The following is a 13,984-nucleotide window of genomic DNA, read 5'->3' as shown; positions in this document are numbered from 1 at the left end:
GTAATAAAATAAAATGGTTATGACACTTTTGACATATTTAGATAGAGAAATTGGATTATCATCGCAACCCATTTGTTCCCTCAGGAGACCTGCTATCACTGCCTGACGATTCTAATACACTATTATTAAAAGTTGGCAAATAAAACAAACTTGCATAATTTAAGATGGTAGTTTACTTATTGTGGCAATCGATTCGATTTGTGAATTAATTATTTCCGATTCATGCACAAACTATGCCAAGGCAAAAAAATGGTAGGCGCAAAAATTGCTTAAACTTTGTTCATTTACATTTTTTGTGTATAACCCAATTCAATTTTCGTGGTACAATTCAGTGTCAAAGAAAATTACAGAAGTCTAGAACAATGTGTATATTGAGAATTAAATTGTGTGAGTCAATAACTAAGATAATCATGTCAATGGCCTCATTTATGATGATTATACTTTAATAATTATAAGTTAAGGTAAAATATAAATTATTTACGTTAGTAATTATATTTATAACAAGGAAAAAGCCCTGAAGTTTATTATTCAAGTGCTATATTTATTGGCTCTGAACACGAAACATTTCGTACATCCATCATCAATGCTCCAAAAGCGGATTAAATCCGAACCGAACGGAGTCGCGGATACGAAACGAATTAATGAAAGTGTGAGATGTGGAAAGCATGTTTACATCGCGGAGATTTATTGCGGCATCGCCGGAAGAACAGAGCAAACAAAGCTATAATTAACATCACCGTAGTCAAGCTAAAGAAAGGGAGATGAAGATCAGACGGAGATAATTAAATTGTAGTACTGACACGCGTAGCGTAATGACACAATGCCGGTCATCATGTCAGTCATGCAAAGTTTCCCGACTTGAGCCGTTGGGAATTTCCTTGAGCAAAAGAGGAACTTAAATCCTTAAGGAATTCAATAATAGAATATATATCAAGCATTAGTCAAAACAAGTTTTATTAACCCTTGTCTGCTTACATGGTTATCCAACTTATATTATCCTATGAATGGGAAATTGGGTTACGATCTTTCCTTTATAATTAAAAGTTAGTTAGTTAGATACATGAGGAGAAAGTCCGTGGATATCAGGAGCCATTTATTTAAGATACCTTATTAGGCCTTATAAATAATGTAATTCGACCCACGTTGCAATTAAAAGGTTTTAATGCCATATATTTACGTATAGATAACCTATGTCGGCACATACGGTGACTCTAATACCGGGGAAGACATAAAGGAAAAGTTGAAGAAACTCCGTACTCCATTTATGTGTGGGTAGACTTACTGGTAGAGGCAACAGAAACTGTCATGTTGTCTTACCGCTGGCGTATCGGTTGACACATTGGGTTCTTCTTTATGCGGACGACACGACACGACACGGCACGGCGCCGATGGCACAGACATAATATATCAATAGGCGTCGCAAGTAGCTGTTATAGATATATTCATTTACATATAACAAATCGTACAGTTTGTTTGTTCGTTATTTCTATTTTTGAAATTGATTTTTCGATTAATTTATCGCAGGTCGCCTCTACTTTCAATCGGTTTTGCTCGGACAGAGACTCACTAAAGGATCCATGTGACTATAGAAAAAGTCAGTCACGCTTGGGTTTATACAGACGGTGATAGTTACATGTTTTCTATTTAGATTTCTGTCTATGGTCGGCACAAAACTGACAGACTTTCTGTCAGTATCGCTGCCGTGTCGTGTCGTCCCAATGAAGAGGAGCCCATTGCCGTATTGCGCAAAAACAGCCCACATTCGAGCATTATGAAACAACCCCTCCTGTTCCAGTTTGCCTGAAATGGCACATCTACAATGCCACTGGATTCGTGGTTTTGGCACAAAACTACCAGATTCAGGCCAAATCAAAAGCAATGTTGCAACAAACGAGCGCTATGTTCGATTTATTGCAGGTGCGATAAAATTTGAAACCGGAATAAATGGATGAAATCTAACATAAACAAAACAAACTGCGTCAATTTTTCAGCGTCCATTTGGAAAAGCAACGTGAATATATCTATGCAATTTTGAGAACAATATCGTTTATAAAATAAATTTATATATTTGACACAAGTAACTTTAAATAAAAAAATGACAATAAATAATTCAGCAAATAACTTGTAGGTAATTTAATTCGCTGTCACCATTTATCATTCATGGAAATCCAGAATAATATAATCAAATAAAACAAGACTATCAAAATATCCTGATCTTAAATTTTTACACAATTTAAATGATGAAATATTTATTAATACGTACGTAATTAATTCGTTACGCACCTCCAATAAATTGATACTGGCATAAAAGCAACATTGCGAAGCTTTCAATATTTTAATTGTCTTCATAACATTTTACAGTTAGACATTGCGATAATTTTTCTTTGAATCATAAATAGTAATGAAATACTTACACATATTTAAATTTTATTTAAAATTATATCAGATATATATGATGTTAGATGTTAATGGTACCAATTTGATGAGACAATCAGAACGAGAATCAGTATCGACCGACTCAAAATCTTTCTGAGAACGATGAAGGCGTGAAGTCAAAATAACTTCATAAACAAACAGAACGTTCACGCGTACGAATCAACTAGCGGAGGGTTGCCAGATTTCTGTTTGAAATTCGTTTTCATAAATACCGTAGAAATAGCATTTGAAAATTATTTTTTACTCGTAACCTCGGACTAGGTAAGTGACATAGAATTTCGTAAGAAACATACCTCAACGTAGAGCCAATTTTTATTATAAATACGTACATACTTAGTAATAAGGATTACGTTCCGTCACCTACATTACGTTACGGAATGTCTAATGCATGACCGATTTAAAAAGCACTTATGAATTTGGATGGGAGTTCCTCCTTCTAGTAATGGTGCAATAGATCAAGAGTTGAAGTAAGGGCAAGGTCATACAGGTCCTCGAAACTCGAAACACTTACAATTGTAAATTAGGTAGAACTTACTTATATTAATCCATCGCTTAAATATTTGTCCGCCGAGAATTAATATTTGGCATCAAAAATTAATTAAAAACAGATCAACTTTAAAAACTCATATAACATAAATGTTTTTTTAAGGTCAGTAAGCCGTCATTTTAATGCTAATATAATTCAATAACTGTTTTTAACGTATCAGAGCGTCACTTTTAAGTATGACGTTACATGTATAATATGCATACGTTAGTTCCTTGTATGTCTCGTATATACTCGAATATGGTAAACAATGGTAGTATTATTAATCAATTTCTATTCCACTGCTATTTTGATCTAAATAACTTTACTACTTTTGTGTTTTAGTGGTTAAAATATACCAATTAATTTTTTTATTCTTTACTAGCTGACGCGGCAAACTTTGTACCGCGTCAGAATCTATTTATGAAATATATTTCATATTTACTCACCTTTTAAACCTTCCTTGGACTTCCACAAATTATTCTAAACTAAAATTAGCCAAATTGGTCCAGCCGTTCTCGAGTTTTAGCGGGATTAACGAACAGCAATTGATTTTATATATATAGATAGATGGGACAGTTTGAGCGCGATTTCATATGGTGGTTAGTACCATAGTACAGTAATAAATTATAATGTTATTTAAATATTTACTAAGGTGACCATCGTCACTAATAGTTCCATTTTAATTTATTTCTCAAAGGTACACGGCATTAGGTAAAACTCCAATTTCAATTTGGAGTTGATTGGAAATGTCCATATACAGTACTGCCAACTTAACATCAAGTGCACTGCAAGCTCGAATTAATAAGGTTGATATTATTATGAATAATTATTGTTGAATAATAATGAATAATTCTTGAATTGAACAACCCTAGATACGGATGCAACGTTGTAACGGTGCATGTATTCACAGCATCACATTAACGCCGGCATCCGGTCCGCTTGTTGGACAGTACGGCTTAAGATAAGGATTACCGCATATTTTTTCGCTATTTTCGTTATTTTACAAATTATTTTCTTGATTGTTGTCAAATTAGCTTGAATATACAATAGAACAATAAGTACACGCAGCATAGCGTTCCACAAACAAAAAAAGGTCATATAACACTTTGTGAAGTATAAATGTTTAATTAAATTATGTACGTTTTTATTTTCATAAAAAAACATCCAATATTTTTAAGCTTTATTAAATTGTTGGTAATATAAATATACTTAACTAAGTGTTCTTTCTATACATGTAACCTTTACTCAATAATAATAACTCAGCAATTATTCATTCTGAACTTATGTATTCAAATGAGATATGTTAATTATAATTTCCCATTAAGATAAAAAACTGACTTCTCATCTTTTAGAATACTTAAATCCTCATATACGTAATTTAATTTAGACAATCTAATTCAGTTAATGCGAATTTACCGCAGCGAAGTAAAAAGCGGAAAAAACGTGTTGCGATACGTATCTCCGAGTTGTCTAAAATACTATCTACTAACATTATTTTCTAGTACACGACCGACACTGAGCTTTTGTTTTACAGAGCGGAACGAACGTGGTCAAACGTTCGTTTTTAGCACACTCACTTACCGTTTGTTTTTTTGCAAACCTCGAATACTTTAAACTGGACTTACCTGTAACAAAAAACAATGTTTAGGTTAAGAAACAGTTTATAATAAAATTATATATAAATATACATGAATCAAAACGACTATTAGGCTAATTTATAGATATCATATTAAGTTTGTACCTTTTTGTAAAAATAAAGAAATATTAGAATGCATTTGATCAGTAAGTATTTTTTGAGAAAATCGCGGACAGACATACAACGTACTTACATGACGGTCGAAATACATACAAATCAGGGATACAGAAACTCCTTTTTTGAAGTCGTTTAAAAATGGTAAAGGCAAGATCTTTATTTAAAATATATTCTGCTAGAATATAATTTTGACACGCATTAATTAAAAGTATAACGTTTCTTAATTGCTATCGATTCGTTTTTTAATCATCATCAACTTTAAGTTATTGTTATATACATACTGCTACTGAATAAAATTATATGTTTCGGTATTTTACAATGTCATAAGAATTTATGATAGCATACTCATAAATCCTTACGAGGATAATATAACAACGTCGTTAAGGCTATGTTTTTAAAAACCGAACTTTAAAAAAATGAATGTCTATAAATAAAATTCTCGTGTCGCAATGTTAGTTACCGTACTCCTCTGATACGGCTTTACCGATTTTCACCAAATTTTATATGCATTTTCAGTAGGTATGAGAATCGGCTACTATCTATTTTTCATACCCCTAAGTGATAAGGGTTCACCCTTAACATTTTTTTATTTATATGGCAACATGTTAAACGTTGACTAGTTCAACGATTTAATATTTAATAGTTTGTCAAAATTTTACATTCTCATAATGCGTAATAGCACATAAAATGTACTACAACCTAATTTTAATTTTGTACGGAATCTACCGCGCAGAATCAATCATTTAAGGGAACCAACCACAAACAGAATATTAAATTAAAACGTTCCCCAGTAGAAAAACCCATTACGCACTGAAATGCACGCTATGCAGCAGTAACAGCCCAATGATATGAATTTCCGATCATGCAAAACCGAGGAGAGATATTAAAATTAAAACATCTATTACTTTTATTATTACATATTAATTATCATACGTTTTAACAGTACATTATAGATAAATTGCATATGTGAAAGTTTTTTAAAATCCCTTTAAACTTCTAGTCAAACTCTCTAAATTCTCGAAGGTGTTTGATGTCTGCCGATCCGCATTTTACAAGCTGGACTATGTATAGAATAAACGTACTCTTTCCTATTATTATTAGGTATCTTTAATGAATGTAAGAAAAAAGTCCCACGGTGTGAACCCCTAAGGGGTAAAACCATTACGTACGACGTCGTTTCACGACACATCGCGACGTCGTACCGCGATGTCGTATGATTAAAATTTACGAAGTGCATCATAAGAAATTAGCGTTACAATTCTGAGTTTTCTTTGTCCTTCCTTTCCTCAAAATTATTTTTCTAAAATTAACGCAAATTGCATCACCACTTCCGAGACATGACGTTGTCTCGTATTTTTTCATAATGCGCATCATATATTTTCACAACACGAAATCGTGTCGTGTCGTGACGTGACAACGTGCGATTCGACGTCATATCTTTTACATGCATTTAAACCCTGATGTTGCTCAAAGCCAGCCACCCTGTCGCCTATCTACGTCAGAGTATCAAAGCAACCTTACACCTAACCGCGGGGGAGGACAATAAGGCAATGCAAGCGAAGAGTCAACTGTATGGGTAGCCATCAATGCCAACGATCCTCCAACCCACACGGTGATTCATCCCATTGTGAATCATTGTTTTCATCGGCTTAATGAAAAGATCCGCACTTCAATTATAAAATGAGATATAGCTTGGGGCTTTCTTCCGGAGCTTATTAATACAAATAATGTGAGTACTGCATGTGGCACTTGTTAAAGTTCAGCATAAAGATATTATATGTACGAGTAAGTTAGTATTAATAGTTCTGAAACGTTTAGTGCAAAAAAATCTAAAGCCCACTTTGTCAGTTTTTGAGAAAGGCTATTTAATAGATTAATTATTTGGCACATTTTTTACAGCAGTAAAAATACAAATCATCAGTCCTCTAGCTCTCAAAATTTTAAAACACAATTGATGTTATATTCGTTACATAACCTCCAAATAGCTTAGCTATAACATTAATACCATAATGTTAACTGACAAAACATTGCCACTTTCATTAATAAGTCACACGATATGTATGAAATGTAGTACACATACATCGCAGTAGTAGTAGTTATACACGAAAGAAAAACAAGAAAACACTTCCAGCTTTTAAAATCACTTCTGAGAGCTTAACTTGTAAAAACCGCGAAGAATTCAGTAATGGCCGTCTTCCGAACGTGCGGACAACTAGTTTTTCAAGCTCTCTCCACTTGGATCCAGTTGCCGTCGCCGGCGACATGTACGGCGAATTAAGTGCAATATCACGCATCCGTCCCATATACAAGGCCATTGGGAAAAGCTACATGTCTATGTGATTACTAGGAATGGGAATCTTCGAAGATGAGAAAAAACAGTAGCGTTAACATTTGCATACGCATACCTGCATGTTACGAATACCATAGATGGATGAATAATTAATTGCATTGTGGCTGCCAATTACTCGAGGTGATCAATATAATTACATATGATTAACGCAAATTATTTACTCATTTAGCTATTAAAAAAACAACAATTGTACATATAGATCGTTAATCATTTTACGAGTACACTCTGGTTTAGCCCTCGTGAGAAATAGTCAGTCGGCAATAAAAATATCACTAGGACTCAAACTTTTTTTTTATAATATAGAAGTAGCAGACGAGCATACAGTCCACCTGATGGTAAGTGGATACTGCCGCCCATGGACATCTGTAATTAACCCCAGATAGGATTAGATATTCCCACCTGAGGTCGGCAACAGATGCGCCGCTACCCCTGAGGACTAAGCTGGAACGCCTCGAAAAACTCTGTCTCCCTTACCACACCTTTCAAATCGGAACACAGGAGCGCCTAACACTGCTGTTATTAGGTAGAAATAGGTGTGGCGAGTCGAACCACAAAGGGTTCTACCACCTTCAGAAACTCGTGAGACTACGAGAACACAACAAATCCACGAATTGCTCAGGGCCAAAAGCAAAATCATAAGTTAAAATAAAAATAAGTTAGTAAAAAATAATATTTAAATAACCCTCTTAATTCTCAAATGAACCGCAAACTATAACTTTTGGGGACTCATTGTTTTATTTGCCCCCAATAATTTAATCAGCGAAGCCAAACTTTCAACCACACATCCTGAAACAATAAACAATGCGATTGCCACGTCACGTTCATTATCCATTCATGAATTTTATCAAGCTTATCAGTTATTTGGGGCCATCAATCAAGTGACTAATAAATATTAATGCAAACAGTAACACCAAAACTGCCTTCCAAATCGATCAATTGCGGAGGAGGACCTTTACATAGTAAGCTGATACTAGTGCAACAAATTACGAAGTAACAGGCATATACCCACGCTATTCTAATTTCTGTTACTTTGTGTTTGCTAATGAACGTAGAGGCTGCGAGGCCAAACGAACAATGATTCTTAGGATGCTTGATTTAACCTCAATACACAAACAGGCATTATTCGGCGTGTATTTGAAGTGACGACGTTTAGGAATATTTTGGCTTTGTACCCGGTTACTTATTAACAACTTTACATAGATTTGAGAAGATGACCTTATAGGCAAACATAACTACATTTAATGCGTTCCTACAATGCTAAATCATCATCATTAACTTTAAAAGTATCAGGGCAAATAAAAACCTATGTTGATAATGCTCCTATTTTTAACCGACTTCATCTAGGAACATCGCATAAAACATGAATTATTTTGTCAAGAAATCAAATATTCTAAAAATATATTTCAAGTATTTTTAAATATTGTTGTAACTTAATTTTTTTTTATATTATAGGAGTAGCAGACGAGCATGCAGTGCACCTGATGGTGAGTGGCTACTGCCGCCCATGGACATCTGTAATCAACCCCAGATAGGATTAGATATTCCTACCTAAAGACTAAGCTGAAACGCCTCGGAAAAGTCTGTCTCCCTTACCACGCCCTTCAAACCGGAACACAGCAGCGCCTAACACTGCTGTTATTAGGTAGAAAAAGGTGTGGCGGTGGTGCCGCCGGAGTCGAACCACAAAGGGTTCTACCACCTTCAGACAAAACTAATTAATTTATTAAATAAATTACTTAAGAAATAAGTTCATTTTCATAAGATAAAGAACTCTCGTTACAATGTCTGACATGAAGGAGTAACATCCTCATATAAACGCGTCCATTTCGCTTGACCACAGAATTTACTACCCAAGTACCTACCAGGGGATTAATGGCAGTGGTTTCTCGTTAAGCACAGAGCTTAGATATACATTGTACATATTACGATAGGAGTTAACCATACATAATTATATGAACTGAAATGGTTAATACTGAATGTGCTCACATTATTTATACTTATGTTCATTATTCAATGTTAATTAGAATTAGTTCACAAATATTAATTTATTTGTTTAGTGTCTACCTCGGATGTTTTCCTTTATGAATTCATTTGATGGCTGCCCAATATTTAATTATCGTCATTTTTCTATAAGCCAACTTGATAAGTTTTTTACACACTGTCGCCTTTGAATGATGTATGACGTAAACTTGCTTATTGCTTTAACAATAGGTAAGGTACATCTGAAAATTCAAAAATAAATTCAGCATTTTTCCGCTCTCGTGTATTGTACGCAACGTTGTGTCAAACAAACATAGTAATAAGAGCCGCATGACAACAATTCTTGGATGCGTCTAAATCCCAGCGGAGTCGTAACATATGGATGTCAGGCCGCCGACGGCCCGCTTCTAGTAAGTGGGTCAAACCTGTACAGCACGTAGCCGGAGCCGTGGCAACGAACGCGTACACACGGATACTCAGGTACCTACTTGAAACGATTTTGTACTAAGACGGCTACATTATCTTATGATACGTAAGAAAAGTAATGCAGATTGTACCTACATGCTGTACAAATCTTGCACTAAGTCGATTATGATCTATTTCGCGTATGGTCTTTATACACTATATCTAAGCTTCAAAATTCACTCTTCTGGGGTCATAAGCTGTCCTAGATAAAGGTACAATCTGGACCTACATAGATGTTTACAGCTGACCATCTAAGTTTATTAAATAAAAAAGCTTTTTAAAAATTATTGTAATTCAGCTACAAAACATCCTAATCAGTTAGTTGTCAACAGCCCTTCCTAGCATGACCGTATACAGTCCACCAAAACATGTTGTATATTATGCGCACACTTGGATTTTAATCGAAAATACGTCCTACTAAGGAAAATCCATAAATTTAATATATGCAACATTGAGCTACGCAATATAATATTAGTAAGATGTCGTCCTGGATAACCAAATAATTTAGGTCATACAACGTTATTACTACGTCAAGGACTCACGTTCGACTCTCAGGAAAAGCAGTTAGCCAAGATTTTAACATTACATTTTCTAATTAATTTAGATATTTATGCAGCAGGTCCCAAACCTAAGACTTTATACGTCACAGTACGTTATAATATATTTATTTTAGTGTACGTTATAACACTCGAACTAAACATCGTTTGCACATATCTGTAAAAAAATCCTACCTCGCTCAAAAATTCCTAACCTTGTAATGTAAGAAAAAGCGTTTCCATATCTCATTACAGAGATTTAATCATTAATTATATCAGTAACACCAAGTTATAATGGAAATATGGTTAGTTCTCAACATAATCATGACCGCTGTATTTACAATTTCAAAAGTTTTCATAATATTTCCTATTGTTCATGTCGTGAGCGGAAATCCTTTATTGTTATGTGTACCTAGTGTTATTAGCTGATTTACGTAAACTCATGGAAACTATGTCGTGGGACGCATATTGTATAAACGTAGATTACACGACGAATAGACGTCGATTAGACGCTGATTTATCGCAGTATTCTAAGCAGTCAATGTTACTGCAATTCGAGAAACGATTTAATATGTACTAACTACTACACACTTTATAGTTATGCGAATGTCGCTGTTAACTAAGGCTGAAATAATAACCACTTGACATGACGTGGACTGCATACCGTTTTAAAAATACTGTGTAAGAAAACATAATAACTATGATCCCTTCTTTTTCATAGATACTAAAACGATAGGGAATAATTTGCCGAGATATTACAATGTTTTGTCTAAATTTAATTCTGTAACTTGTCTAACAAGCCGAAAATAAATTTAGATAGTAATTATATTAAAGCCACCTTAAACGTTATATAAGGATTTAATTCGTTTTACAATAAGGTTCAACACGTTTACAGCCTAAAGTAAAAATTGATCATTACCAATTATCCTAAAAAACCGACTCTATTAATTTAAATTAAACTAAGCACAACTGGCAGTGTGGAGCGATATGCTCCAGGCCTTCTCCAACTACAGAGAAAAAACAGCAGAACATAAAAAATACAGTTACTATGGCTACTCCACTACAAACACTATTCTAGCACTTGGTCGTATCGTTTCAGTATCATAATGACTTATTAAATGGCTCTCTATTGTTAGATTGCTCTGTCTCCGAGGCACTTCTCGTTATGATCAGTTATTCAGTTTCTGTTGCGCACAGTTCATTGTTCCGTTATATAAATAGAGGATTTGGTACTACACGGGATTGCCAAGTGATGTCCTTTCACGGTTTTTGCGCTAGACAAAAGACAATTGTTTACAAATAGCGAGCTCCAAGGCAACTGTCGCTATACGAAACAGGTTTGCGACAATTCCATTTTATTAATAAAGATATGAACGAAATACATGTGCTAGCATTAAACCTATATATTACAGCAACACACACAATTACAGCAAAGCCTAAATTGTGTAATGGTCACACTATTAGTATTTTTTAACAATTTTTTTTTTGGAATTATCCAATTTCCTCAAGTATTGTCTTAACGTGTATTGTCGAAACAGAAACAGTACAGAAACATGCTTTCGAAACAGTATTTTTTTTTTTGCTCTTTCATCAATTATAAAGAACTCTCATACATAAATCTACAAGTGCCTATGTACTAGTATCTTAGTATTTAACATACTGAAATACAAATAGCTAAATTGTTTTTAAGAAATCAGTAATATGCATTTAACAAAATTTGTTTAGATTACTATGCATAGCCTTTTAATGAGAGCATGTACTTTTTATGAGAGAAAGTTTTTCGGATAGGACCTGTGACTCTACATCGCTGTTGTTTAAAGTTTAAAGAGCAGTGTAGGTAAATGAATTACTACAATAAACAGCAAGTACTGTATCTTAAAATAACACGAAACGGCATTGAAGCTTCCAGATTAGGAACCCTTTGTCCATCACAATGCCGACGTGGGTCACGGCGGCAAACTCGGCAAAAATGTCACGCAGATTAACCTTATTTAGAAGACGGCTTGCTTCGGTCGGCATCACAAATACAATGGCATGAATCATTCTCTTCTCACAATGTAATTCCAGGACATTTCTGATAATAATCATCACTATGCAATCACCAATCATTTAAACTTACGGTTATGGTATTCCATTACAATACGATTTTACGATTATCTTCGTGACTTTTACTTATCAAAGCTTCGTGATTAACTATAACTTTTTGACTTAACAGATGAAACCTCGGAAAAGTACGTATCTGAGATACATCTGTATCTACATCCTATATATAATTTCACTTTAGAATACATTGGATATAAAGTCTATACGAAGCAATAATTCACTTCAGTAGATTAATAAAATTGTTCAAACAGCTGTTGTAATTGCTAAATAATTAGATGGAGGTAAAACTAAACGGCGTTCCTGCCGCAAGACAAGCAAGCATGAATCACACCTAACGTATTTATAAAATAAATATTTAATTGTTAGTACTAGTAAATGATTAATCCAACAATTAGTTTACTATTAAATTATAAACTGCAGAGCCGCGCTCCGGCTTACCGTACAATTTACAAACTACAAAACCTATAGCGCCATCTAGTGGGGAGTAGCGACAATACTTACATGCTCGTAACGCGTCGAGAGATGGCGGTAGTGTCGCAGCCGTGCCTCCCTGCATCGCCGCCAGGGCGGCGTAAGATTCGCGATCACACGGCAACTCATCGCTGTATTTTCTCTTCTTATTTATTAAAGACTTCCACATTTTAAATTTTGGTCTCTTCTGTCTTTGTAAACTCATTTACACTGATTTTATTTCACTCATATTTATTTACACTGAACGGAAATAATTGTCAAGTTGTGTTGATTTCACATCAGACCTTCTTAATAGATCTATACACTCATCTCATCGTTATAAGGATTATGGGATTTGGCTTCACATGACAGTAGATTACGCTTAGTTGAGTAACACATAAGTAGATCGTCAATTGGCAGATAAATCACCGGGCACTAGTGCAACGGGCAGACAACAAGACGTAACGATATTCAATGGATAGGGGCACTGCCCTACGGGATGACACTTATGTCGTCTCGTTCACAACTTAGAGTTGACGAAAATAAATGTTGTTGCGATGTGTTTCACACCGTTACCTTAAATATAACGTTGCTTGGGATTCATTTAACGAACTTAGATTAACTTTGAAACACTTTTTGCATTCTTATTTTTATACAATATAGGAGTAGCAGCACGAGCATGCAGTCCACCTGATGGTAAGTGGTTATTGCCTATGTACATCTGTAATCAACCCCAGATAGGATTAGATATTCCTACCTCAGTTCAGCCACAGATGTACCGCTACCCCTGAGGACTACGCTGGAAGGCTTCGAAAAAGTATATCTCCCTTACCACACCCTTCAAACTAGAACACAGCAGCGTTTAACACTGCTGTTATGAGGCAGAAATAGGTCTGACTGTGGTGCTGCCGGAGTCGAACCACAATGGGTTCTACCTTTAGTTCTCCAAATAAAATATGTTGTCTATTTCATTTCATTGATATAACCTAAAGATAACCTAAAGATAACGTAAACTGCAAATTCTATTTTACAAGCACGTCACAGTTTCGTAAAACGTGAAACAGTTATGTTTAGAGCTGCGTTCATCATTTCATCTCGCGTGTACGAAGATAGCGATTCACATGCTTCATTAAGTTACTAAATGATAAATGGAAAGGCATTTCAACTGCAATTTCAGCAATAATTCATTTACTTACAGTGTTAATTAAAAAATAATAAATCGTAGTTTGCCTATTAATAGTAGGGGAGCCCATGATGCTAAATGTGTAGAAACTCGAATGTCATTGGGACCTATACGATTGTGTAGATTAGACGTTAGAATGAAGAAAAGGTTATATGATATTTTTCGATTCAGCGGGGGTTCAGCTTCTAGAGGGTTCCAAAAA

The 13,984-nt window shown here is 34.7% G+C and overlaps 1 protein-coding gene across 12 annotated transcripts in view; it reads right to left on the bottom strand.

Annotated features, from left to right (window-relative positions):
• Nucleotides 1-13,984, bottom strand: part of raskol (Ras GTPase-activating protein raskol) — a 200,992-nt gene that overhangs the window by 76,562 nt on the left and 110,446 nt on the right. For 2 of the 12 annotated variants that reach the window (XM_073079035.1, XM_073079034.1), the window contains exon 2: nt 12,651-12,860. The exons of 8 other annotated variants lie outside the window; for them this stretch is intronic. In XM_073079035.1, the coding sequence (XP_072935136.1) occupies nt 12,651-12,825 (175 nt within the window). In that variant the 5' untranslated portion in view covers nt 12,826-12,860. Of the gene's footprint in view, nt 1-12,650; nt 12,981-13,984 lie in introns of all 12 variants that reach the window. 2 more of the 12 variants (XM_073079031.1, XM_073079033.1) reach the window with 2 other exon arrangements.

This window comes from Epargyreus clarus, unplaced genomic scaffold (genome assembly GCF_041222505.1).
Source record: "Epargyreus clarus isolate Ecla_fem2 unplaced genomic scaffold, WU_Ecla_fem_2.2 ptg000014l, whole genome shotgun sequence".
Taxonomy (NCBI): Eukaryota; Metazoa; Arthropoda; class Insecta; order Lepidoptera; family Hesperiidae; genus Epargyreus; species Epargyreus clarus.
Note: the sequence above shows the minus strand (reverse complement) of the source record. Positions and strands in the feature narration are given on the sequence as shown.